Source organism: Balaenoptera physalus (genome assembly GCF_965194825.1).
Source record: "Balaenoptera physalus genome assembly, chromosome: 16".
Lineage (NCBI taxonomy): Eukaryota > Metazoa > Chordata > Mammalia > Artiodactyla > Balaenopteridae > Balaenoptera > Balaenoptera physalus.
In genome coordinates, this window is record NC_138898.1 from 76,042,008 (window position 1) to 76,067,978 (window position 25,971).

At 50.4% G+C, this 25,971-nt stretch overlaps 2 protein-coding genes across 3 annotated transcripts; both read right to left on the reverse strand.

Annotated features, from left to right (window-relative positions):
- Nucleotides 1-590: 590 nt before the first annotated feature.
- Nucleotides 591-10,754, reverse strand: NFATC2IP (nuclear factor of activated T cells 2 interacting protein). The gene is made up of 8 exons (XM_082429401.1): nt 10,263-10,754; nt 9,108-9,180; nt 6,600-6,714; nt 5,813-5,893; nt 5,534-5,720; nt 4,149-4,293; nt 3,914-4,023; nt 591-2,306 (listed from the first exon to the last, which is right to left on the reverse strand). The coding sequence occupies exons 1-8, from the start codon at nt 10,647-10,649 to the stop codon at nt 2,148-2,150; spliced, it is 1,257 nt and encodes a 418-aa protein (XP_082285527.1). The 5' UTR covers nt 10,650-10,754; the 3' UTR covers nt 591-2,147.
- Nucleotides 10,755-10,876: 122 nt separating this feature from the next.
- CD19 (CD19 molecule) lies at nt 10,877-25,195 on the reverse strand. Of its 2 annotated transcripts, none has more exons than XM_082429375.1 (15): nt 23,542-25,195; nt 23,005-23,292; nt 22,478-22,681; nt 22,067-22,360; nt 20,922-21,029; nt 20,603-20,651; nt 20,191-20,279; nt 19,691-19,804; nt 19,464-19,568; nt 19,313-19,381; nt 19,149-19,208; nt 18,997-19,053; nt 18,327-18,419; nt 18,122-18,224; nt 10,877-13,832 (listed from the first exon to the last, which is right to left on the reverse strand). In XM_082429375.1, the coding sequence occupies exons 1-14, from the start codon at nt 23,765-23,767 to the stop codon at nt 18,136-18,138; spliced, it is 1,845 nt and encodes a 614-aa protein (XP_082285501.1). In that variant the 5' UTR covers nt 23,768-25,195; the 3' UTR covers nt 10,877-13,832; nt 18,122-18,135. The 2 variants fall into 2 exon arrangements, with proteins under 2 accessions (XP_082285501.1, XP_082285500.1); XM_082429374.1 differs by lacking the exon at nt 10,877-13,832 and adding an exon at nt 14,615-18,011.
- Between the last annotated feature and the right edge of the window lie 776 nt (nt 25,196-25,971).

The window sequence follows — 25,971 nt, forward strand, 5'->3', positions numbered from 1 at the left end:
CAGAAATCCTCAAATATACACAAGTTGAATGTATTCCCGTTTATTCTATTGAGATTGAACATATTTTAATTTTAATGTGTTCAGACTTATTAATGGACATAAAATATCTGAAAAAAAATGAGTTATACCATATCATGGATTATTTAAATGTTAAAAACTTTTCTTTCTATATTTCCCACATTATAAGTTCAAAGGAATACCACATTCCAACAAGAAACTCTTTAAAGAGAGTGATATGCTTTTGCCAAAATTATACCACCTATCAGTGGAAAATTCACGGCTTTATTAGTAGACGGTGCTGAGAAAACTGGCTCATTATATGGTAAAACTAAAACTTGGATCTCATAGACAAAGGTGAATTTCAAATAGTTTAAAAGTAGTATTCAACATTTCAGCAGCCAGTACAGCCTGGCATCAACCAATGAGAACAAATATTTGACCATGCAAAGCAGATGCCAGCACATACCTGTGTACTGGCTGAACTTCAGCCCAATATTAGTGGCCTAAATGTGAAAGAAAAGCTAATAAACTAACAGAAGAAAATGTAAAATATCTTAACTACTTTTAAATAGAAATCAAAAAGCAACAAATGATATAACAAAATAGTTAATTCATCTACATTAAAATTAAGAATTTCTGTTCAGTGAAGGACACCCCTGAATATACAAACACAACTGCCATTTTGAGAGTTTTTTGCAACTGCCCAGGAATATACGAAGAACTTCTGAGAGTAAACAAAAAAAAAGATAGGAAGCCCCCATGAGAAACTGAGCAATTCACACAAAGGGAAACCAGAAAAGCTGACAGGTATATAAAGAAATTCCCCAAATTACTGGTGATCAGATGAATGTACATTAAAATACGGCACCACTTTACACCCAACAGACCAGCAAAAATTAGAAAGTTGGGCAGTAGCAAGTGCTGGTGAGGATAAGGAGAAATAGGAAGCTTTATGTGGGACGGTCAATGACCATTCTAAAAACAAATAGAGAAATTAACCTGTCTGACCCATATTCCCGTCCTGGGTACCTCTGCCAGAGAACTTTTCACAGAATATGGAAGGGGACACATAAAAAGATGTTCACCGTGGCCTTGTATACATGCTGAGGAGTTGGAGGCACAAAGGTGTCCACCACTTAGCAGATGTGTAAACAAAATGCAGCTGACACCCACCATGGAATACCTCAGAGCAGTTCAAAGAAATAAAGCTGATGTAGCATAAGCAACACAGGTTGAGTGAAAAAAGCAACAGCACAAGATCTACAGCATAATACTACATGTGGAAAAAGTATATTCACACATACAACATGGCATTTTTCAAGGATACATTCATATGCAAAGACATGTGATCAACACATTAAAATGGACACTTACGGGAGAGGATGGAGTGAAGGGAAAAGCCATAAAACCAGAGAAGCCTTGCGTGGACTGGAATCCTGAGATCCAAAACCAAAAGGCTCAAGGTGCTCAATTATGCCTTAAATAAAGTGTGTGCATCAGGAAGGTGGCTTGAAAGGGTCCTGGGGTGAGGAAGACACCCAAGCCTGAGAATCTACTATATTCTTCAAAAGAATAACCCATCGTCTGCCTCTGCTGAAGCTAATGCATGTGTGAGCTTGATCATCTAGTTTCCTGCAGGCTGAGGAGCCACACCCCTGTATGTGCCTCAAGCAAACTTCACCCCCACCCCCCAATGACACTGAGGTCACTGCTGGTCCTGGACGTGGCATAAATCCCAGGCCTGGAATCCCATACCAGGGATTTCATGTTGATTTCAACTCACTCTTTCAATAGGAGCAGTTTCATAAAAGAGACATTTCGATAAAGGAAAGGGTGATGGTGGAGGGGAAAGGGTGAGGGTAAGGGATACCTTCTCCATGTCCCAGGGGACTGCCAAACTCAGCACACCCTGTGGATGGAGCCACAGTCCACCCGGGGCAGCAAGGACCACCACACACCTAATCAGGTAGCAAACGGCTTGAAACCAGGGTCGACGGGGTGGGGCGGGAGTGGTCCAAGATCACTCCTTGATTTTGCTTCAGCTTGAGGATAAGTTCTACCTCAGTTTCAGCTAGCCGTTATGGGGCCAAAAGGGGGCAGCCGCTCTCCCCAAGTCCAAGCTGGGCCTCTAAACAGGGAGTGGGGTTTCAGCCCCAGACCTCAATGAGGTCCCCGGATTCCATGCCCAGATCAGCCGGCAGCTCCTTGCCTGAAAGCTTTGTCCCATCAAAGAAGAAGGAGAGCTTGTGGCCCGAGAGTCCCATGGCCTCCTCGTAGCGGGACATGAGGGTCTTGAGAGGAGAATCCTGGATGGAGAGGAAAAAATGGATGTAAGAATTTGAAAAGACGGGCTGAGGAGAACTTGTAGAGACAGACAGAGGACTTGCGACAGGGAGGACAAGGGGACAAGTCAAGTCAGAGCCCACGGAGGGAAAGGCAACTGGCCGAAGAAGCCAGCAGCAAGCTGGTTCCTCTCTAGGGAGCTGGGCCACAGAGCCCAGGGCTGGGATGTTGGCTCTGGGTCAGGCAGGTTCTCCAAAGCCAGTCTCCTCACCTACGATGGAGGCATGAATCACAAGGAGGAAGCCAGCCGGGCTCTGGAGTGAGCATGACCCAAGCTGGGGGCCAGGCGCTCCCATTGAAATGGATGTATAACCCTAGCGAAGTGCTATGGGTTGATTGTGTCCCCCCAAAAAGATACCTTGTGGTCTTAACCCCTGGTAAATGTGCATGTGACCTCATTTGGAAGATGTGATCAAGATAAGATGAGGTCATACTCGATTACAGTGGGCACTAAGGCAACAGGACTGGTGTGCTTGTAAGAGAAAACAGACACACAGAGAGACACACAGGGAGAACGTCACGTGAGGAAAGAGGCAGAGATTGGAGTGATGCAGCTGTGAGCCAAGGACTGCCAGCCACCACCAGAAGCTAGGAGGAAGCAAGGAAGGATTCTACCTAGTCTCTGAGGGAGCATGATCCTGCTGACAACTTTTCTTTCTTTATAGTTGATTTACAGTATTTTATTAGTTACAGGTTTACAACATCATGATTCAATATTTTTATAGATTATACTCTATTTAAAGTTATTATAAAATATTGGCTATATTCCCCTCTGCTGTCCAATATATCTTTTTTTTTAACATCTTTATTGGAATATAATTGCTTTACAATGGTGTGTTAGTTTCTGCTTTATAACAAAGTGAATCAGCTATACATAAACATATATCCCCATATCTCCTCCCTCTTGCGTCTCCCTCCCACCCTCCCTATCCCACCCCTCTAGGTGGACAGAAAGCACCGAGCTGATCTCCCCGTGCTATGCGGCTGCTTCCCACTAGCTATCTGTTTTTTATTTGGTAGTGTATATATGTCATTGCCACTCTCTCACTTCGTCCCATCTGCTGACAACTTGATTTCGAACCTGTAGCCTCCAGAACTGTGAGAGAATACATTTCTATTGTTTTAAGCCACCCAGTTTGTTGTATTTTGTTATAGCAGCTCTCAGAAACTAATACGGCAAGTTATTCCACCTCTATAGAGGTTGGCTTCCGTATTTGTTAGATGAGGGTAACAACAGTGCTTTCCCATCTAAGATTGTTGTGAAATTCAATAATATCCTGAATGTGAAGTAAATATCCTTAGCACAGGGACTGTCACTTCTTTTGTAATTATGATGGGTTTTATTGGTTACTATCCAAGGGTGATTTTGACTTTAACCAGGAGGAGGTAGGAGACCAGAGCCAGGTTCCCAGCAGAAGGGGGAGGGAAGTTGAACACTGGGCTTTTTCCACTATCTAGGATGGGTGGGGACCCAAGACCACAGAGGGCAGTAACTCCATCCTCCACCCACTGACACGAGAGACCGCAGAGCACGGGGCAAGGCGCACAGAGAGCCAGCTCTCCTACTCACTCGAGGCAGCGAGACTTCCAGCATCTGGTGCTTCTCCTTCCCCTGCACCCGCAGCTGGAGCAGGTGGGACTTCTCTGCGACATCCGGAGAACTTGCTAGCACCACACAGTCTGTGGGGGGCAGGATCGGGAAGCCAGGCCTAAGCGCGGGTTGGAAGCAGGGTCCCCTCTGGGCCTCTTCCCATATCCCCTCCCTGTGGCAAAAGCCTCCTCAAGCCTCCCTGCCTTCCTCTCACCAATGATGTCAGCCACTCCAAGCTTTAGGGTCCTGGGGGTGGCAGTGGGGGACAGCTCTGTCTCTCCGAAGAGCAAGAGGATCCTGCTTGGGGACACCCCAAGATGGGCGGCCATGTGGTCCACCACGCTCTGGAGGGGCTCCGACTGGGAGGGGGACAAGAAGTGAAGGAGGTCTTCCTGCCTTGATGTGCTTCCCCCCCTACCCCCAGTTTCTGGCCTTAACTACTTGCTGAATTCCTCATCTGTGAGTTCCACCATATTTACCTGGCAAGGCATAAAATAAAATCATGTCAATAAGGGGTTCAGGCAAGTGACACAAAGACACGAAGCAGCCATGAGTTAGGAGAAAAAAGGGAGTGGTGGGGATTGCGGCAAACCAGAACCGGATATGCTCCATCTAAACAGGCCAGCTGTTCCGCAGTTCCAGCTGATTGGTACCATGTAGGAATATGGGCCAGGTACTGTATCTTCCTATTTAAGAGAAACCAGAAATCTGGACCCTGGTACAAAATCACCCATTGCAAAGGTTGGCGATGAACTCATATGTTCATGTGACTCATACATGGGACTTCCCTGGGGGTCCAGTGGTTAAGACTCCACGCTTCCACTGCAGGGGGTGCAGGATCAATCCCTGGTTGGGGAAGTTCTGCATGCCGTGAAGTGCAGCCAAAAATATAAATAAATAAAAGCACCGTACAGCACAAAGGAAGAAGAAGCATGGGACTTCCCTAGTGGTCCAGTGGCTAAGATTCTGCGTTCCCAATGCAGGGGGTTCGATCCCTGGTCAGGGAACTAAGATCTCGCATGCCACACAGCAGGGACAAAAAAAAAAAAAAAAAAGAAGCAGCAGCAGCACAGTTGATAAGGCCACGGGCTGCCAGTTCACAAGCCCTGGCTTAGTTGCTTGCCTGATGCACGGTTATTGCTCGATAAATGGTCACTTCTGTTATCATTCTTGTTTTGGAATTGGAGTCATCCCTACAAAAAGAGTAGTCTTCATCAGGAAGCTAGGGGGGATCGGAATGACCAAGTGACATCTGGGTGTCCAAGGCAGTAAGAGCAAGCACAAGAGGGAAGCACAGGGTCCGAGGGAAGGAAAGAGGGAGGGATGCACCCTGGGGAGGGGCTACCAAGCAAAGCTTCTTAGGATGTTTTAGTGGAACCTTGAAAATGGGTGGGAAGTTTGCCAGAAAGAGAGGGGAGAGGGAGGAAAAAAATCTCCCAAGGGGAACAGTGAGCACAAAGGCGCACAGGGCTGAACGAGCGCTGGGCAGCTCCAGACAGCAGGATGGGCAAAGGAAGCCACAGTCCCTTCTGCCCAGACACCACAGTCTCTCCATAAACAGTTCCTGGGACCCTTCTCCCAGACTCTTCAGGCACTTACCATTCTGATGGGCAATCTGACCAGGTCAGCCCGGCACCGGATTTTGAGTGGCAAGAGCCGAGGTTTCTCTGGGAGAGTGGGCCCCTCCAGTAGGACCACCTCATCCTCTTGGCTCAGGTGGTCCTGGCCCTGGGGCTGCTTGGGACTCAGGCAGGAACGGAGATCTTGGAGGCGCTTGTTCACCTCCCTGGGGTGCAGAAAGAACTGTGGGTCAGTCAGGGTGGGCCCCCTCCATACTGCCGCTCTCCACCCCAGCCCAGAGTCCCCTGCCCTTGGTACCTTAACTTCTGGAGTGCCCGAGTATGCTTCCTGCTGTTGGTCCGTGGCAGAGGTGGAGGCAAAGGTGAGGTGTCCTGAACCCTGTAGAGATAAAAGAGGGACAGGATGGAGAAAGAGGTGAGACCCCAGCCCCACACCTCTCCTCATGGGACCCCTGGGGACCAGAGGGGGACCTGGAGAATCAAGAGAGAGCATCTTCCGGTGACATCCATCTTATGGGAAGACAGGGGGAGGTAAGGACAGGGAAAACCTGAGTCATAATTTTTATATTTATATGACCCAAACATGAGGGAGGAGAATGCCTAACTTTTAAGATAAGTTACTTCCCAGGTAAATGTCTGATAACATCCAAATGACACCAAGCACTTACTATCTGCCAAGGGTTAACTCTTAATTTACCCCAAAATTCTGACCCAGGTACCACTATTATCCCCATCTTACAGAAGAGAAAACTGAAGCACAGAAAGGCTGGCTAAGAGACAGCCGCCGGATTTGAACCACAGGGCAGTCTGCAGAGCCAAACCCTTCACCCCTGCATCACTACTTTCTTAGACACAAAGCTGAAATCTCCACTTCCTGGTGGGTCCTGAGGGCCCGCTGCCATCCTCTGAGGGGGGCTCACCTTTTCTTCCCCCCAAGAAGAGCTTCATTCCTCACCTGAGCCTCAAGACTCCTTCCGTCCCTTCTCCTTACCCTTTGAGGAGCCAGCCAAGGGTTCTGCTTGCCTCAGCCTACCCCCCCAACTCCCTTTCTGCTCCAGCGGCCCCAGGGCCCTCGCCTCACTCACAGTAACATCTCTTTCTTCTCTTCTCCATCCTTACTCCTCAGCTTCTTCTTCCAGGGAGAATCGGGACACGGGGACTCCTCAGCGTGGGGACTGCTGGAATCTGCCGTGTCCGCCTCTGGGGACAGAGTGGGAGGAAGTGGAAAGGGTTAGCCAAGAGAGGGCAGCAGGAGCCCAAGGAGAGACGAGTCAGGGGCTTCAGAAGGCTCTGAGAAAGGAGGAGACTAAGGGAGCCCCAGACACACACAACCACTGGGGAAGGGCTCAAGGGGTGTGAGTCAAAGGGGAAAAGCCTACCTCAGAGAGAAGGATGAACTGGAGCCTGACAGATTAGAGCAAGAAAGTGTCAGAGCTTCGTGCTAAGGCATGAGACAGTGGCGAGTGTGGACAGTCGGAAAGTGGCTCACCCCAGCTGAAGCACGCTCTTCTCACTTTTGATCACATGCACCCCACAAATGAAGAACACTGAGCACACAACCCGGAAAATAGGTATCTACTTAATACACATATACTACTTACTATACAGGGACATACTATTATATATGTTATAAAACATACACTAAAACAAATGTCAAAGGATGACTTTTTTTTCTAATATTTCTCTTATTTTCTTCCCATACTCAGTTTGGTGGGCACAGAGAGACTGTGACTCCGGGGTGGAGGAGGGGGTGTGGGGCAGGGAGGGAATGAGGTAAAGAGGTAAGTATAGGCCCTCTGAGCCTACGTTTCTCAAATTTCATCCGTGTGTCATTGCCATGTTTTGCCATATCTCTGTATTATTTAATATCTTTCTTTCTTTCTTTTTTAAGTTAATTTATTTATTTTTGGCTGCGTTGGGTCTTCGTTGCTGCGTGTGGGCTTTCTCTAGTTGCGGCGAGCGGGGGCTACTCTTCATTGCGTGCGTGGGCTTCTCATTGTGGTGGCTTCTCTTGCTGTGGAGCTCGGGTTCTAGGAGCGCAGGCTTCAGTAGCTGTGGCATATGGGCTCAGCAGTTGTGGCTCGCGGCCTCTAGAGCGCAGGCTCAGTAGTTGTGGCTCGCGGGCTCTAGAGCGCAGGCTCAGTAGCTGTGGCACACAGGCTTAGTTGCTCTGCGGCATGTGGGATCTTCCCAGACCAGGGCTCCAACCCGTGTCCCCTGCATTGGCAGGCAGATTCTCAACCACTGTGCCACCCGGGAAGCCCGGCAGGCGGATTCTTAACCACTGTGCCACCAGGGAAGCCCTAATATCTTCCTTTAAATCACTCATTTTAACTTGAATATCTTATAAAAGGAAATCAGGTATAATATTCTAAACTATAGAAGCTCTTTTCCATTTGCTTGCCACATGATCATCATTAACCATAAGATAAAAACTGTGAATACAAAACAATGATAATGAATCCTAGATCAGTGGTTCTCAAAGGCAATTTTGCCTCCTGGGGGACATGTGGCAAGGTCTGTAGACAATTTTGGTTGTCACAATGCGGGGAGGAAGGGGTTGGGGTGTGATACTGGTATCTGGTGGGTAGAGGTCAGGATGTTGCTAAACATCCCACAGGGCACAGGACAGCCCCAAACAAAGAATGATCCAGTCCAAATGTCAGTAGCACCGAGGTTGAGAAATCCTGTCCTAATAGCTGCCAGAGGCCTGAGATTCTGCGTTTCTGACAAACTCCTGGAAGATACCCAACACTCCTGGGTCCACATTTTGAGTGGTAAGGACAGAGGTGCCTTTGCACTTCTCTGTTCCAGGTACCATATATGCAAACCATATATGTAGCCCAAGAGGGGGCTTTCTATATATTCTCTTTAATTAAGTCTCACCAAAATCCTTTGACATAGGTCCATTTTTTATCTCCATTTTGCTGATGAGGAAATTGAAGCATTGAGAGATTAACTCGCCCAAGGTCACACAGCTACTAAGGGGTAGAACTGGCATTCAAACCAGGCCTGCTGGTTCCTAAATCAGCACTTAATCACCCTGCCATACTCCCTCATGGTGCAAAAGTCGTAGTCCAGGGTCTGCATTTGCCCACTGGATCGCTTCCCTATTAGACTTGACTCCTACTCACTGCCCTTGAGTGGTTTGCAAAAATCACATCACTGAGGGAGAACAAAGGCTGGGCAGCCCTGAAAAGATTCAAAGAACACCCTGCTGGCTCCAGAGTGTTCCCAAGACACTTGTTGCAGATGTAACAAGATGTTACAGATTCTTAACACCTCCCCCTGCCCTGCTCCCAGGATTACAGAATCAGAATCTCTGGGGATGGCACCTGGAAATCTGTATATTAGCTCACTCTTATGCCTATTAGAGTTGGCAGAAGGGTGTTTTGACAGCATTTTCTGTGCCTTCTGGTTAACAATCCAGCTCCTTTCAGGATTGGAGCTTTTTCTGGCTAGGATGCAGGAGTCACCTCTCCCATGTCCTTCCCCTGAGCCTCAGGAAACAATTAACTGCAGGGATGTAAACTCCAGAAAGTCTCCTCAGAGAGGCCAGCGCTGGGCACCTCTCCCTAGAAGCCCTCCCTTACCTTCTTCAGTCTCTGGGGGACAGGATTTCAGGAGGGACATGTGGTCTGGGATGAGGTGGAGGCTGCTTTTCACCTGCAAAGAAAAAGTAGATCAGTCCCAAATCCTCCCTCCACTTAAAGAGAAAACTGGGGTCGATTCTTCCCTCACACCCAGGCCGCCTCCAGCTCCCAAGTCCTCCCTAAGGATGTAGACATTACAGCCCTCCCACAGGGACTCAGGAGCTCAGCTTCCCCAGGATCCAAAATTGGAGTACCCTACCATACGGTATCACTTATATATGGAATCTAAAATATGACACAAACGAAACTATCTACAAAGCAGAAACAGACTCACAGACATAGAGAACAGACTTGTGGTTGCCAAGGGGAAGGGGGGAGGGGGGAGGGATGGACTGGGAGTTTGGGGTTAGTAGACGCAAACTATTACATATAGAATGGATGGACAACAAGGTCCTACTGGATAGCACAGGGAACTATATTCAGTGTCCTGGGATAAGCCATAATGGAAAAGAATATAAAAAAGAATGTGTATACATACATGTATAACTGAATCATTTTGCTGTACAGCAGAAATTAACACAACATTGTAAATCAACTACACTTCAATTAAAAATAATAAGGAGTACTCTGATTCCGACACCCCTTTCCCTAATGCACCGTAAGGATGCAAGCTTAGTTCCCTTTTTTTACGAAGCTGCTAGCCATCCTGCTATCTTTGAATCCTTGGGAATCTCAGCCCCCTAGCTCACCCTACCACGTGGGGACGGACTCCAGCCTCCTGGAGCCCCCAGTTCTCTCTGAACTTCCATGGACCCCAGTCCCCATCTTCCTGGATCTTTAGCAATGGGTCCCAACCTTAAAACCCAGTATGCCCCAAATCCCAGCCCTAGGTGCTTCAACTCTTCTCTGAACCATCAGGGATCCCAAACCCTTAGGCTCTCTATACCCCCGACACTCCAGCTCCTGGGAATCCCAAACTCCCAGCACACTCCAAACCCCTTCACCTCCCCAATTTACAGAAACCCCAGGAATCCTGCCCCCAAGGCTCCTAGCCCCTGCTTCCGTTTAGTCTCCCAACACCAATCCTAGAACCCTACCCTCAACATTTCTAAACCCAGCCCTTCCGCGCTAGCCCTCTCGGGGACCCGCGGGCACCTTCTCAGAGTACACTGGAACCGCCGGTGCCTCCCCGGGATCCAGCAGCAACCGCCGCCGCCGCCTGACCAAGACCCGAGGGGTTTCAGCCGGCCGTGCGTCCGCCCCTTCGCTGTCACTGTCGCTGTCGTCCCGGGGCGCGGCCGGCACGGGGGGTTCCGGGAGCGGGACCTCGGCCGGGTCCGCAGCGCCGCGCGCCGTTGCGACCTCCAAGACATCCTCATCGCTGTCGCTGACCAAGTCCACAAGCACCGAGTCCAGGGTGCGCCGGGCTGGCGACCGTTGAGCGCCAGGACGCCGGCCACGGCCGCCCCGGGATCCCCGAGCCCCTCGGCCGACACCGCCGCCTCTGGACCTCCGGCCCTGTTTCCTCACCGGCTCCGCCATGGCACACACCCGGCAGCCACAGTCGCCCACCTCTAGCCAACTCGCCTGGCCCCCTCCAGCGGCTTCCGCCCTTCATTGGGCGAACTGCCTGCTAGTCAGCACCTCTCCCCGCCCACACCCTCTGGATCCACCTCTCCGCCTTTTCACTGGTCGCTGAACCCGCCCATCACACATTCACCACTGAAACCAAGGCGCCAAAGATTCCAGTCAGACTCGGCGCAATCGGCGTAGGTTTCGACTCGTCCCGGCTCATCCATTGGCCTGACCCTCCTTCTTCAAGCCCCGCCCACTGAGGAGAGTTTTTCCTGGTTGGTGGAGGAGCAGGGCATCCTGGGAATTGTAGTCTGCAAGCCCTCAGGCTAGAGTGGAGGGAGGAGTCCGGCTGGGAATTGCTTTTAGAAACCGCAGACCTCACGGGTATCCCGTTTATTCTTTCCCCCAACTGCTTGGTGGGCTGAGTAATTCCGCTCGACGCCGACACCTCGCACACGACCCCTCCTCACGTGCAGAATCCGCACAATACGCCCCTGGACCAACACTTCAATACCACGCAACTCTCCGCATAACCTCCGACAGCATACATACCCTCCCTCACACTGGAGGTCCCGACAGACACTTTTCAGGGGCAAAGTCAACCCAACATACACTCTTGAAACACCCTCCCACAACGTACACCTAAGCACAACCCGCCTCACAAACAACACCTGGAAGGGCAAATACAAGTGAAAAATAAGAGGCTTGATTCTCCCTGTTGAAAATAAGGGACGTGACTTCTCCCCCTTCTCCCTTTTCTTTCAGAATTTCTTTCTTGGAACTTTTCAAAATGTATGTAAATCTTTGTAATGGCTAACTAAGCCTCTTGCCAGTCTCATAACTCAGGAACTCCAGGACCTGGGAGACATTTTCTTTTTAATTGAAGTATAGTTGATTTACAATGTTGTGTTAGTTTCTGGTGTACAGCAAAGTGATTCAGTTTTCTATATATTTTCTTTCTCAGATTCTTTTCCATTATAGTTTATTACAAGATATTGAATATAGTTCCCTGTGCTATGCAATAGGACCTTGTTGTTTATCTATTTTATATTTAGTAGTTTGTATCTGCTAATCCCAAACTCCTAATTTATTCCTCCCCCCACCCCACTCCCTTTCCCCTTTGGTAACCATAAGTTTGTTTTCTATGTCTGTGAGTCTGTTCCTCTTTTGTAAATAAGTTCTGGAGCCATCTTTTTGAAATGCAAGCATCATGGGAAATAGCTCCCAATCTCTCCATCTCCCAGCTCCAGCGGGAGAATAACAGCCTAACTTCATGGAGGCTCTGCTGCAATGTACAAAACCACCTCCCATCAAAAATACTGTAAAGCAACTATACTCCAATAAAAATTTAAAAAAAAAAGAAAAGAAAGAAAACTAGATAAATCAGACTCTAGAAAAAAAAAAAAAAAGATGCCAGAAGTTTGTCTTGCCCTTGGATAAAAGCCAATCACCATGATAAAGTTAGGATGATCTACGTGTGCCTAAAGGTGGTGTCAAGTCCTCTTACTTGAGGCCTAGTCATTGTTTATCTTGAAAACAAGATATGGGTTTTGAGATTTTATCTTGAAAACAGGATAATGGGTGGTACCTGCTTGGCTATATAAAATGGTGAGATTTCTTTCTGCTTTTGCAATCCATCTCTCAGGGGATTGCCTGTAATGTGCCTGGCATTCTGTTTAATGCTTATTCAATAATAAAACTGTTTTCTCAAACGTATGGACACCAAGGGGGGGAAGTGGCGGCGGAGGGTGGTGGTGGGGTGGGGTGGCGGTGGGATGAAGTGGGAGATTGGGATTGACACATATACATTAATATGTATAAAATAGATAACTAATAAGAACGTGCTGTATAAAAAAATAAATAAAATAAAATTCAAAAACTCAAAAAAAATAATAATAAAACTGTTTTCTGTCTCTACTACCTCTGTGTAGAGGTTTTCTGGGTTGGAAGAAGGTTTTGTTTTTTCATTATATTTCCCCAACACACCCACCAACGACATTGCATACCTCAGAGGCTACATATCCTCCACACATCTACTGTATCCACAACTCCTATACAACATGCACCCCGACGCAGCACAGAGGTAACCAATCAGGACCCTATGAGACCTTCCCGGGACAGGCCCTTCCCCCATATCCTCTGCTTTAGCTCCTCTCTGAAGTATTGATACCTAGATAACAATATTTGATGCACACTTCCTAAGTTGTTTTACAGATGTGAAAACCCCCCACCAGGACTTCCCTGGTGGCGCAGTGGTTAAGAATCCGCCTGCCAATGCAGGGGACACGGGTTCGAGCCCTGGTCCGGGAAGATCCCTCATGCCGTGGAGCAACTAAGCCCGTGCGCTACAACTACTGAGCCTGCGCTCTAGGGGGCCGCGAGCCACAACTACTGAGCCCACGCGCCTAGAGCCCGTGCTCCGCAACAAGACAAGCCACAGCAATGAGAAGCCCACGCACAGCAACGAAGAGTAGCCCCTGCTCAGCCCTCGCTCGCTGCAACTAAAGAAAGCCCGTGTGCAGCAACGAAGACCCAACGCAGCCAAAAATAAATAAATAAATAAATAAATATTTAAAACAATGCTTTGCCGAAACGTTTGGGGAGCTCCGGGCTTTTTAGTGCATGAGCCACCTGTCTCCTTGCAGGGCCCTGCAATAAACCTTTCTCTGCTCCCAACCTCAATGTTTTGGTTTGTTTGGCGTCACTGTGCGTTGGGCACACAAACTTGTGCACTAACACAGACACACCCCTCCTACACTTCACACCTCCCATATTGCCTCCAACTGCATGACCCCCATTGGCCTTAGAAATAAAAGTCAGTTATTTTACCAGCAAGAATGGGTTTATTCAGGAATGGCAGAGGAATTGCAATTTGGGACAAGGAAGCTATAGCGAAAGCCATAGGCAAATCCAACAAAGAAGGTTATTTTATAGAGAAAAGGGAGGACATTGGGAGGGGTCGTTTTGAAGGAAAGTCCATTGGAGAAACGTGAGAGTTCAGGGTGATGATGGTTTCTCATTGCCTGAGTAGCTCCGGTAGTGGATTTCTTGTAGGAGATGCAATGTACATCTTTTCTTGTTGTGACCTGTAATTGATGATTCTTTCCTGTCCATGATTCTTCTGTTGGGGTCTTTAACTGACAGTTCTTCCTGTAATTGATGACAAGTGGTACAGCATGAAAGCTCCCCCTTCAGACTCCATTTTAGTGAGGTTTCCTTTTATTAATTTTCACTCCCCTGACACCTCACACTATACATGCCACACCACACTTCACACATAACACCCACACAGCACACACCCAGTACCACCTGTCTCTCACACACATAACACCCACACAGCACACACCCAGTACCACCTGTCTCTCACACACATAACACCCACACAGCACACACCCAGTACCACCTGTCTCTCACACGCATAACACCCACACAGCACACACCCAGTACCACCTGTCTCTCACACGCATAACACCCACACAGCACACACCCAGTACCACCTGTCTCTCACACGCATAACACCCACACAGCATAACACCCACACAGCACACACCCAGTACCACCTGTCTCTCACACACATAACACCCACACAGCACACACCCAGTACCACCTGTCTCTCACACACATAACAGTCACATAACTTGTACTTCACACATCCATCCAGTACAGCATCTTTTTTTTTTTACAAATTAATTAATTTATTTATTTATTTTTGGCTGTGTTGGGTCTTCATTGCTGCACGCGGGATTTCTCTAGTTGCGGTGAGCGGGGGCTACTCTTTGTTGCAGTGTGCGGGCTTCTCATCGCGGTGGCTTCTCTTGTTGCAGAGCACAGGCTCTAGGTGCTCGGGCTTCAGTAGTTGTGGCACATGGGCTTAGTTGCTCGCGGCATGTGGGATCATCCCGGACCAGGGCTCGAACCCATGTCCCCTGCATTGGCAGGTGGATTCTTAACCACTGCGCCACCAGGGAAGTCCCCCCAGTACAGCATCTTGATGACCACCCACATCCCATCCCATCCCCCTCCTCTGCTACACTGATATCCTCTACACACACACCCCAACTCAGCCCACACTTCAAGTCCTCCAAGTAGACTCAGCCAAGGTCAAGACTGAAAGCACACAACCCCAGCAGGTGAGGCTGCTTCCCAAGGAACAAAGACTCTGGACTTGGCAGAGTGGACTCCAAGGACCTCCTAGCCCTGGGAACTCTTCATCCACTCTTTATAGTAAGGCTGGAAGCATAGAGATTGCACCAAAAGCCCTTCTGCAGCCTTGGTCCCTACCTGGGAGGCCCCTGCAAACTAGGGGTGACCATGAGGGCCTGAAACCTCTCTCAAGCCTCCTTCTCCCTAAATCTTGTTCAGGAACTATAAGTGGTCCAGTCCCTGCCAAAGAAACAGGTCATGGGGTGGGAATTTGTGAAGCTTTGGAGTGTGGCTTTCTTGTGAGCACGTCCCTGCACTGGAGGAGTTCCTAATCCAAATATTCTGTGTGCCCTCTGGCTCCTGGGACACAGTAGGCCCTTAATAAATGCCAAATAATAATAATAGCTAATGTTCCAGTGCCTACTATGCTACTGTCATGTGCTTTACATCTCATTTAAGATTCATTTAAGGTAGCTATCATTATTATCCCTATTCTACAGACCAGGAAACTGCAGCACAGAGAGTTTGAGTCACACAGCCAGAAAGGGTTGGAGCTGGCATTCAAACTCAGGTAGTCTGATTCCAGAGCACTGGGCTGGAGTTAGCACACTTCTGTTCCTCATCTTCTCCCAAGACTTCGCTGGGTAGCAGAGCTCACAGGAGTAGCTCCAGCCTCTGGCCCCTGAATCTCAGGACCTGGCACAGCCCTTCATTCACTCCTCCTTCCCCACTCATTTCCTGAGCTCCTGATCTCTGCCATCCCCCGGCTGGGTACCAGGGGCACAGAGAAGACCCAGACATGGATTCACCCTTGAGAAGGTAGGATGTTTTCACCAGGAGTGTCATGTTCAAATGATTCAGGCACAGGCAGGAGACCTACATGAATGAAGCAGCCTGGGTGAAAGGCAATAGGGAATGGTGGGAACTTTGGCGATATGGAAAGCTTACATCAGCTGAAGGGTAAGTTCGGGGTGTGAATCCTGAGCTAGATCTGGGATATTTATTTATTTTTTTATTTTGTTTCTGCCACATGGACTGTGTCCAAGATGGAAGCCCAAGGAAATGCTGAAGGTTCACTTCCCATCCCCCGCATTCCAAGCATACATTATGCAAATATAACAAGAGGCATCGCTTTCTTTCTTTTCTTTTTCGTAATAGATACTTGAGCTCAAAGCAGGACAGAATCTCCCTGGTGCTAGAAATAACAAGGAAATCAAAGCCACAACATTGAGAGGGCAGCGCATGGGAATGCTGGGATCCCTAGGATTGGAGTTTTAATGCCCCCATGGGGACAGAGGTTAAGGCTGAGTCCCCAGGAAGAGCAGAGAGCTGAAACTAAGCCCCATGCACAAAGCTGCGAGCTGAGAAAGGACTGTCTCTTCTGGGCACAGAAGACAGAGGGGAAAAAAATCCATCCACAGGCCTTGGGATGCAGTTTGGAAAAAGTCACCACAGGAAATCAGAATCCCCAGGGTCACCAGAGTATGGGCTTGTAGTCAGACCAAATCCCTAGGGCAAAAGCCTGCTCTGAATAAAATGGTCAGAAACCTGTGTAGCCTGTAAGACTGCGGCAGAAGCCAAAGCAAGCTGGCCCCAGAAGATGTGAGTGGGGCAAAGGACTCCTGCAGGAGAAACACAAAGAAACTCCTGCAGGAGAAACACCCCATTGTACAGATGATGATAATCACCTCCTCCCCAATGTTACTTTATAACTGGGAACACTGAAGGTCATTGAGCTTGAGTAAGTTGCCTAAAGTCAGCTAGCAACTGAAGTATTGAATTTCTCTGTGCCTCAGTCTTCTCAGCTCCAAGGTGATAATAATTTTAGCGTACCTTCTTCATAGAATTGTCATGAAGATGAAATGGGATGTTACTTGTAAAGTATTTATTAGAACAATGCCTGGCACATCATAATAGCGTTAACACAGTTAAAGTAAGTTTTAAAGGTTCAGAGATAAAGAAGGAATAGAGTCTCAAAAACAAACACAGGACATTATGAAGAAAGAACAGGTGTGTTAAGAAAAGGAATTCTAGAAATAAAAATATAGGTACTGAAAAAGTCTAGGCAATCTTACAGAGAGCATTGAAACTTCTGGAGCAGGAGAGGGACTAGGTTTCAGATGCCAGTCCTGGGTTTCAGAAGAGCACTGGAGCTGGGGAGACCAGGCAGATGACACCAAGACTATCAATGACTGAGTCCACCTCTGCCTGAGACAGGCAGGAATTTGGGTGTGGTAGAGCTTGCTACATAATGGTTTCAGGGCCTGGAGACTTTTAGCTCTGAAGTCTTTGTGTTTGTGGTTTATATCATAGGCAGTTTACCAGGCAGTAGGCACAATGGCTAGAACAGCAGCCAGATTTCTGGATTCAGCTCTGTGAAGTGCTAAGTGCATGACTTGGCCTCTCTGACCCTCGGTTTTCCATCTACACAACTGCACCTAGGAAGGGAGAGTGTCAAGAATGATATAGGCTCTGGAATTAGATGGCCAGAGTTCAAGTTCTGACCCCAACATTTATTATCTAGGTAAGCCTTGGGCATGTAATTTAGGGTCTCTGCCTCAGTCTCCTCATCTATGAAATAGGGTTGTTTGTGAAGATAAAATGAGCTAATATATATAAACATACACACACTTAAAGTATACATAAAATACTCTGATACAATCCTGGCACATAAGAGATGATTAGAAAGGTTAAATGCCTTCATTAATGTTAGAACATAGTAGATGCTCAATAAATGGCAGTGATGACTGCCAATTCCTGGATTGCTTCATCTTCACTGGGCACCACGAATACAACTGCTGAATGAACAATGATTGAATGACTGGCTGGCGGGAATGGCAGGCAAGTGAGGGAGATGAGTGCAGGCCAAGCCCCAGGCGGGGAAAAGGCCCTGTGGTTCCGGAGATGCAGTTCTCCCTCCTCCGCTGGATTCAAGAGGGGATGGGAATACATGCATCCTCACCTTCCCTTCCCCTCCCACACAAGGGCACTATGTCACAGGATTGGAAGAGCTCACTGAGTTTATTTGGGGAGTGCAAAGGGGGCCGAAGTTTCGCTTGTGTACACTGTGTGTGTACACAGATAACACGCATCCTGAGTAACACTGCTCCAGAGGCTGGCGCCATCTGCTGGGGGTCCCAGATTTCAGAGTCAGGTGTGGATCTCAGGGGCCTGAGGAGGCCCATGCTATGCAGAAGAAATGGTAATGGGGAGCAGGCCAGGAGCCAGCACCCCACTTCCATCCCTATTCATCTCCCGTCTTCTTTCCCATCCCTGGAGGGCAGTTCCCAGCTCACCTGAAGGGAATCACCTAGTTGCTCCAGGTGCCCATGTGGCCCCCTCCTCGCCATGCTGGTTCTGGTCCATCGGGATTATCCATATTCTCGTAAGAGTCTGCATCTGGTCAGGACCAGGAAGGAGTAAGATATAAGTGGAGCTGAAAGTCAGCCGGGAGGGAGGAAGCCTCAGAGGACAATGGGAGACAGCAGGAGAAGCACCCACCTTCTTCATGACTGGGACCAGGCTGGGCTTGAACAAAGCGGAGCTGGGGGGCTGCATACAGGATCCCTCTCATATCCTCATAAGACTGGGACCCTGCTTGGCCAGGGGATGGAGAGTTGGAAGCCTGGGAGCCATGCTGGGGGCTTGGGGAAGGGAAGTGCAGCCTAAGATACTGAGGGAGTCTTAGGGGCAGAGGAAAGTGGAAGGCTTGAACAATATTGTATTAGGAAGGAGTGACAGGGGTAGCATCAGGTTCTGGGCCCTTGTTTGTTGTAGGGTTTGATCACATGTGGTTAGATTATGGTCGTGGTCAGAGAAAAAGTAAAGAACGGAATTGGAAGGAGTCAAAGTCAGAGTTGTGTGGAGGTTGTAGAGACAGCTCAGGTCAAAGCTGAGGTCTGCATTGGGGCTGAGGTGAGCTGGAGGTCAAAGTCCAGGCTGGAACTGGATTGGGATTGGGCCTGATGTTGATGATGAGGGATGGGGTGAATACTGGGCGTCAGGATGGGCATTGGGGTCAGCGTTGAGGTTAGAGTTAGGAGTCAAATCTAAGGTCAGGATTGGGCTTGGGTTTGGGGTCAGAACCAAGGTCAAGGTCGGGCCTGACATTAGAGCCGAGGCCACATCAACCCAATCTGGACAAGACAGGAAGGTCCCAAGCACTTCTCACCAAGGGAGGTTGCCTCCCTGCTGGGGTCCCAGGCTGACCCATGGGGGCTCAGGTAGTCTGGAGAAGGAAGAGGGAAGTCACTCCCAGCCTTCGCGTCACACACACCACCACCACCACCCACCCCGCAGGGATGTGACCATCCTCACACACACCTGTTGTCCTGGCAACTGGCTGGGCCAGTTCTTCATCCTCATTCTCATAAGACTCAGCTGCTGCCGAAAAAAGAGAACTCCAGGGACCGCTCTGGCCCTGTAGGGGATCCACAGCCCCGTGGGTTCTCCCAAGTCTATGAGGCCCCACGAGTACCCCAGATTACCGTTGGAGAAGGAGTCTTCATCCTCAGGACCCAAGACCCCTTCCTCAGGGTTCTCATAGCCGCTGCCATCTGGTGGAGAAGGAGGGGGATCCAGGGAGGGCCCACAGCCCACCCCGGCTGAGAAGGTGAGGATGAGGGAAGGCAGTCTTACCCTGGGAGAGCTGGTCCTGCCCAAGGTTGGAGTCGTTCTCGTAGAACTCGGAGCCCTCCTCACTGTCCGGCTCCTCATAGGCCTCCGCTTCCTCTTCTTCTGGGCCTGGGGTTTAGGGATGGGGGTGGGAACCGGGTCACGGCCCCCCTCCTCCAGGCCCCAGTCCACTATTCCTGCCACAGACCGCTCCAACACCTCCCATGTGAGTAACCACCCCCCTCGATCACCGGTTCCTGGTGGGCTCCGGGACCCCGCGGCTCTGGCCTCCTGGACGTCGCTGCGCGGATTTCCGTAGGACGGCACGGTGGCTCCCAGGCCCGCAGCCCACCGCAGGGCGCGTCCTGGCGGGTGAGAGGAGATGGGGGCGGTCAGGGCTACGGGCAGAGGATGCTTCAGGGCCTGCTGGAGGACTCCGGGTCTAGGTACCCAGCCTTGAGCCAGCGGGGCGGGATCTAAATCTAGAGGCGTGGCCTGAAGTCTCGGGCGAGGTTCTGGGGTCAGAACCGGACTTCAGGTCCCGAGTCTGGGGGCGGGGATACGAGTTCTGGGGGCGGGCCTTGGTCCTGGGGGCGGGGCTCAAGTCTGGGCGGACTCCGCACCATGGAGCGGGCTCTTTTCTGAAGGCGGAGCTCCGAGCTCGGGAAGGCTTGGAGCTCAGGGGTCTAGAAGGATGAGAAAAATGGGTGGGGCTCTAGCTCTGGGTCAGGGACCTGGCGGTGCCTCCTACCCGTGCCTGAGTGGGGAGTGGAGAGGGAGAGCATGTTCCCGTACTGGTTCTGGGCCCCGTTTCCAGGGGGAGGCGTCACTTTGAAGAACCTGGCGGAGGAAGGGGAATTGCACTGTGAGGCCAGGCCTGGAGGGGACTGGAGGGGACACTCAAGAGTCAGGCTAGACCCTCAGAGGTTAAAATGTGGTCACTTGTTATGAGCACCTCTGTTCTGCCACAGCCTACAGAGGGGTCTGCGATCACTCGAAGGAGGACTTCACAGAGGAGGTAGCTTTGGTGCTGGGCTTTGAAGGTTGGGCAGTATTTCAACCATAGAGATGGAGAAAAGACACCCTGAGCAGAGGAAACAGCAAGTGCAAAGCATAAGGTGAAAGTGCAGGAGTGGGAGCCTGGAGGGCGCTGGCATCATTACCTTCTAGTGGGATCTGTCATTCGCTTTCTTTTCCTCCTCAGGATCAGGGCTGGTGGGAGTTAAGGGGAATGATCAGAGGAGGGACTCAAGAGTGAAGATTTGGGGGATGCTGGGGAAGTCACTTGGAGGAGATGGGATTTCAAATTCCAAAGAGCTCGGGTAGTTTGGGGGAGGGGGTAGAAAAGGAGTGGGGGCAGGATTCTGAGGTCTGTGGGGGAGGTGTGGGAGGAGAAACAGATGGTTGTCAGACTGGCCAGTGTGGCCTCTCCTGAGAAGGGAGGGGTAAGTTTGGGAAGACCAGCTGGGGGACATGACTCACCTCTTCGAAGATGAAGAAAGCCCACCAGGGAACCCAGGCAGAAGATCAGATAAACTAAAGTCACAACAGGGACTATCCAGCAACCAGTCTCCAGTAGCCAATGCCATACTGCTAGGGGGAAGGAGCTATGAGTTGAAGACCCCGGGCTGGCATCTTGCTGTCCAGCCTCAACACCTCAAAGGGCCATAAGTCTGGAGGGCCGGGGCAAGACACAGATCCTCAACATCCCAAGCTACAGGGAGGGCTCTCCTCCCTCCCTCTGAGGACCCGGAGCCTGGCACGGGGCCTGGAGTGGCATCTGTTAAGCAAACCATGAACAAACTATGACTATAGTCAGACACAATGTTAGGATTAAGGGGAGCATAATGATCAGCTTCCTGCTGCAGTTAAGGACAGCCATGGTCAATGTAAAGGGCAGAGTTGAGTTCACAAGGTTAGAGGTGAGACGCGGCAATGTGCTGCTGAGGTCAAGTTTGGAGGGAAAGTTCAGGATGAGTTTGAGAATTGCGGTTGCAGTAGCATGGTAGGATTGAAAGAAGGGAGACAGAATGGGCAGAACATTATGGCCAATTTGATGGACAGGTGAGGAAAGGAAGGATGCCCAGGTTGCTGGCTTGGGCACATGGGCAGGTGGTAGTGTCCTTCACTTCTAGGACCACCTAGAAGACTGTGCTTGAGGAAGATATCAAGTTTGATTTTGTACATGTTGAGCCTGCAATGTCCATGGGACATCAAATGGCAATGCCAGGAGTTGGTTGGGTGTGGGGTGTATGGAACTGAGTCACCAAGGCATGGTGGCCTAAGGAGCCATGGGAGTAAAGGAGGTCAAACAGGAAGAGTGTGTAATCAAGGGTGAGAGAGTGTAGAGAGGGATAAGAAGAGGGCTCAAGGCTCCAACAGTGAGGAATGAGGGAGGAAGGAAGCCTCTCCCAAAGTTGATGGGAAGGAACAACCAGTGGTAAAAGACCCAGAAAAGTAATGTCTTGGAAGCAAGGGAGGAAAAAGTTGGGGTCAGTGTTCAGTGTAGAGGTTGGGGCTCGGGATGAGGCTGCTACTAGCCCTCAGGTTGGGGAACCAAGGTTGCCGTGCTTCCGGTTCTTCCCAGTAGCCCCACTCAGATGCCCCACAATTGGGAGAAACTCTACCTGACTGGGCAGTGACCTTCAGCTGCACCTGGGTGGTCACGTTGCCATGGTTACAATGATAGATGCCAGCATCTTGAGCTGTGGTCTCGGGCAGCAACAGAACAGCCTTTCCTCCGAGGGTGCCCATGACCCACATCTCTCTGAGTTGGGCATCCTCACTCAGGTTTAGGCTCAGCAATTTGATGCTAGGCTTCTTGGGACGCACATGGATCCAGGAGATGGGGCCTCTGGCCAATGAGGTACGGGATGCCCCACAGGACAGCGAGAGTGTGGAGCCAGGGGCCACAGTGAGGTCTGGGGCAAGGAGAGCCAAGGCTAGGAAAGTGTAGTCCTTGGGGGTCTCCTCCCCTGCACACCATCCAGTTCCCAGTTACCATCCCCCCACTTCCTGGCATCTCCCCAGCACCTTACCATGGTTGTTGCTCTGGTTCAAAGTGCCGTTAGGTGGGGCACAGGCAGAGTCTGTGTGTAAGATCGCAGGGCGGTTCTTGGCCCACACATAGAGCTGGGACCTTGTGGGGTGACCAGAAGAGGGCCTGGGGCCCTCTGAGGACCTGTCCCCCAGGCCACAGCTTGGGTCATTTAGGTCTGAAGCATTCCACCGGAACAGTTCTCCTGGGAAGATACCCAGAACCAGATACAGAGACATCTAGGAGAGGCAGAGAGATCCAGAGACCCAGAAAGGCAGAGGCAAAGACCCAGAGAGAGACAGAGAAACGGCGACTCAGAGAAAAGAGTGAAAGACAAATACAGAGCAGCGCAGTGTTGACATCACGAAGCCACAGCAGTTTTTAGAAGCCACCTAAAACTGGCTCCCAGCTTGTCCCTCGGACCCTCCAGCCCCTCCCTCCAGATCCATTTCAGCTGCTGGACCTCCTCCATCTACGGTGGGCCTCCCTCTTCTCATCCAGCCCTCCCTGCCCCAGCCCGGACCTCACCGCTGCCCTTCACGCTGACCGTCCAGCCAGGCTGCCAGGCTTGCTCAGAAGAGGGGCCTGGCTGGCACAGGTAGAAGCCCCCCATCTGGTCGGAGACATTGAAGATGAACAGCAAGGTTCCCTGGGGCTCCTTCAGGGTGCCCAGGGGCCCTACATGGATGCCCAGGCCTGGTAACCCTAGGCTCAGCTCTAAGAAGGGTGTTGATTGGGAGCCCCGAAACCAGGCCAGCTGCTCAGGGGGACCATCTGAGAGACCTTCAAGGCATGGCAGCACAGCATTGCCTCCCTCTGTGGAGAGAGAGAAGGATGGGGGTGGGGAGTGAGGAGCCCCTAGCCCCCTTCACGCCTCACACTGGGTTATAAAGCCGACGACCCCACCAGCTGGGAGTGGATACGTCCTCAGAGTCCTTGCAGTCCTCCCCTGAATTTTACAAATAACAAAATGGAGGCTCAGAGAGGGTAAGTGACTTGCCCAAGGGCACCCAACCGGAACCCAGGTTTCCAGCCCTTCCATCCATCTCTGCCCTCCGGACATACCTTTAGCCTCCAGTAGGTGTGTTTCCTGGGGCCCGACTCCCATGGGGGTAAGGAACAGGAGGAGGAAGAAGAGGAGGAGAGGAGGTGGCATGGTGGCCAGACTCCCCGGGACACCCAGCTTCGCCGCGCGGGGGATGCTGGGGCAGGCGGGGACCTGGTGGGCACTGAACCATGGACGTCTGTTGGGGAGGACGGGCAGTCCCCCCGGAGAGGAAGGGGTGGTCATGCCTCAGGCCCTTTCTCCATGCACCCCTCCAGAACCACAAAACTCGCCTCCTCCCCGCTACCGTGTTTTATTTTCATCACAGCACTTACCACCATGTGAGATGATCTTATTTGTATGTCTCCTTTCTTGATGGATTTCTGTTTCCCCACTAGAAAGCCCCTTGTGGCAGAGACTTTGTCCTGTTCACAACTGTACACACAGTGCCCCGGAACAGTGCTTGGCACGTTATAGTGTAGGCACCAAGGAATATTTGTTGAATGACTGGGTCCAGGCTCTCTCCTTCTCCCCCTCCTCCCTCCTTCAACCTCAGGCTCTTAGTTCATTTCCCTTCACACACACACCCCCTTCATTCATTCAACCAACATCTCTTGGGCCTTTCTCCACCTCCGTACAACCAGCCCATCACACATACGGTGGGATCTGGCAGACCTGAGTTTGAATCCTCCACCTCCGCCACTTGGCTAAATGTCTTCATCTTTCTAAGCCTTAGTTTCTTTCTCTGTAAACTGGGGATAATAACCGTAGTCTCAAAATATTGTTTGTGCTTTCAGGTCCCTGGGGCCAGGACGACACCTCCACACTGTGACAGTGTATGGCCTGTTCTTAATTGCTGCTAATTCGATGAGGACCCCTGTCCCCGTTTCCCCAAAGTATCAGCCAGGCCAGAGTGACGTGTTACAGATGAGTGAAAGAGGAGTCCCTGCTTCCCTCAGAGATAAAGGGAGCCGAGCTGCAGTGCTGCATCGGGCTTCTCAGCCTCCAAGATCTCCTCCCACTTCCAGAATCCAGACATAACTTTGCATGTTCCCCTTCCCCAGAGAAAAACAACTGTCAGAAGGGGAGACACACTGCCCCCTCGCCCTTCTTCACCTGAGATGGACCCTGGCTTTTCCTCATCCTGCTCTACAGTGCCTGGTAGACAAGTGCTATGTTGAATACAGACCTTGTTAAGACTTGTCCCGTAGCTTGGTATTACAGATGTGCTATCAGTGCAGTAAAGTGAAGGCTGTCTACCCAGAGAAATTCATAATTTATATAAGAAAATAAATTTCATAAATTAAAAAAATATATATTGTTTGTGGAGATTAAACAGGATGATATACATACGGCACTTGTAGCCCAGCACAGCACATAGCAAGCGCTCTCAGTTCGTGAGAGACAGTGTCCATTAATAGCTAAGGGTTCAAGCCATTCTGCCACTGGGGCTCCTTTGCAGCGGTACTGAGGAATGACTGATGGTTAATGCCCCTTTATCTCCCAGTTCTTCCCCAGGAAGCCCCTGCTTCAGTTATGGAAGGAACCCATTTAGAAGTGGGAAAATCGAGCCCTCCCCCGCCACCAAAGGCAGGGTGTTGCCTGAGATCACACACTGGGCTGGTGGTACAACTGGGCACCAGAACCCAGGCGTCCTGACTCTTCAATGTGTTCTTCTGCCACATACCCCTCCATGTCTCCTCTCTCTCTCTCTCTCCTCCCCCCCACCCCTCCCCACCCCCTCCATGTGAATCTCTGTGTCTGTCACTGCTGCAGTCACGGAAGGAAAAGGGCCAGGGACCCAGGAGACCTGCTTTCTCAGTTGCTGGTTCCCAGGCCCGTCTCACTGGGCTGTGGCTTCCTGTTTGCCTTAGGCAAACCCCAGGGGACCCTCCGGCTGGCAGGGCCCCCACCTCCCTTTGGGGGGGTTGGGGTGGCTGGGGAGGGGTGAAGAGAATGGAGCTGGTGAGGGGGCAGGACCCCATCTGCCTTTCCTTCAACAGAATCTCTCTCATCCCTTCACTAGCTTCCCAGCTGCCTCACAAGCAGAACCTTCTTGCTAGAGCATGTCAGCGCCCTGCTTAGAACATTCCAGCGACTGTTATCTGCCTAAAATAAATATTCCAAAGGCCTAGGGGAGGCTGCCCGTGACTACATTTCCTACCTCAACTCTCCGCCACTCTGCCCCTGACTCAGGGCCTTTGCACTTGCTGCCCTTCTTCCTGGATCTACTCTTGGCTCTTTGCTCCACTGGCTCCTTTCCATTGCTCAACTCTCAGTTCAAACATTGCTTCCTCAGAGAGGCCTTTCCTGACACCCCAGGTACTTTGAAATTAACCTCACACGCCTGTTTTATTTCCTTCCCAGCATTTGCCCCAGTCCCAAAGTCTGCTTGTTTATTTTTTAGTCTTCTCATTGGCCTCCTGCCCTAGATTATTCATTGTGCTACA

What these genes read in the sequence shown, in the direction of transcription:
- NFATC2IP (XM_082429401.1), bottom strand. Translation starts at nt 10,649, where the DNA reads ATGGCGGAGCCGGTGAGGAAACAGGGCCGGAGGTCCAGAGGCGGCGGT. An exon ending in CGGGCACTCCAGAAGTTAAG is followed by an intron (nt 5,721 to 5,812) that starts GTACCAAGGGCA and finishes TCTGCACCCCAG; the next exon opens with GGAGGTGAACAAGCGCCTCC. An exon ending in TGGAAGTCTCGCTGCCTCGA is followed by an intron (nt 2,307 to 3,913) that starts GTGAGTAGGAGA and finishes CTCTCCATCCAG; the next exon opens with GATTCTCCTCTCAAGACCCT.
- CD19 (XM_082429375.1), bottom strand. Translation starts at nt 23,767, where the DNA reads ATGACCACCCCTTCCTCTCCGGGGGGACTGCCCGTCCTCCCCAACAGA. An exon ending in CTTTCTTCATCTTCGAAGAG is followed by an intron (nt 20,652 to 20,921) that starts GTGAGTCATGTC and finishes AACTCCCACCAG; the next exon opens with CCCTGATCCTGAGGAGGAAA. An exon ending in ATGACAGATCCCACTAGAAG is followed by an intron (nt 20,280 to 20,602) that starts GTAATGATGCCA and finishes TTCCTCCGCCAG; the next exon opens with GTTCTTCAAAGTGACGCCTC.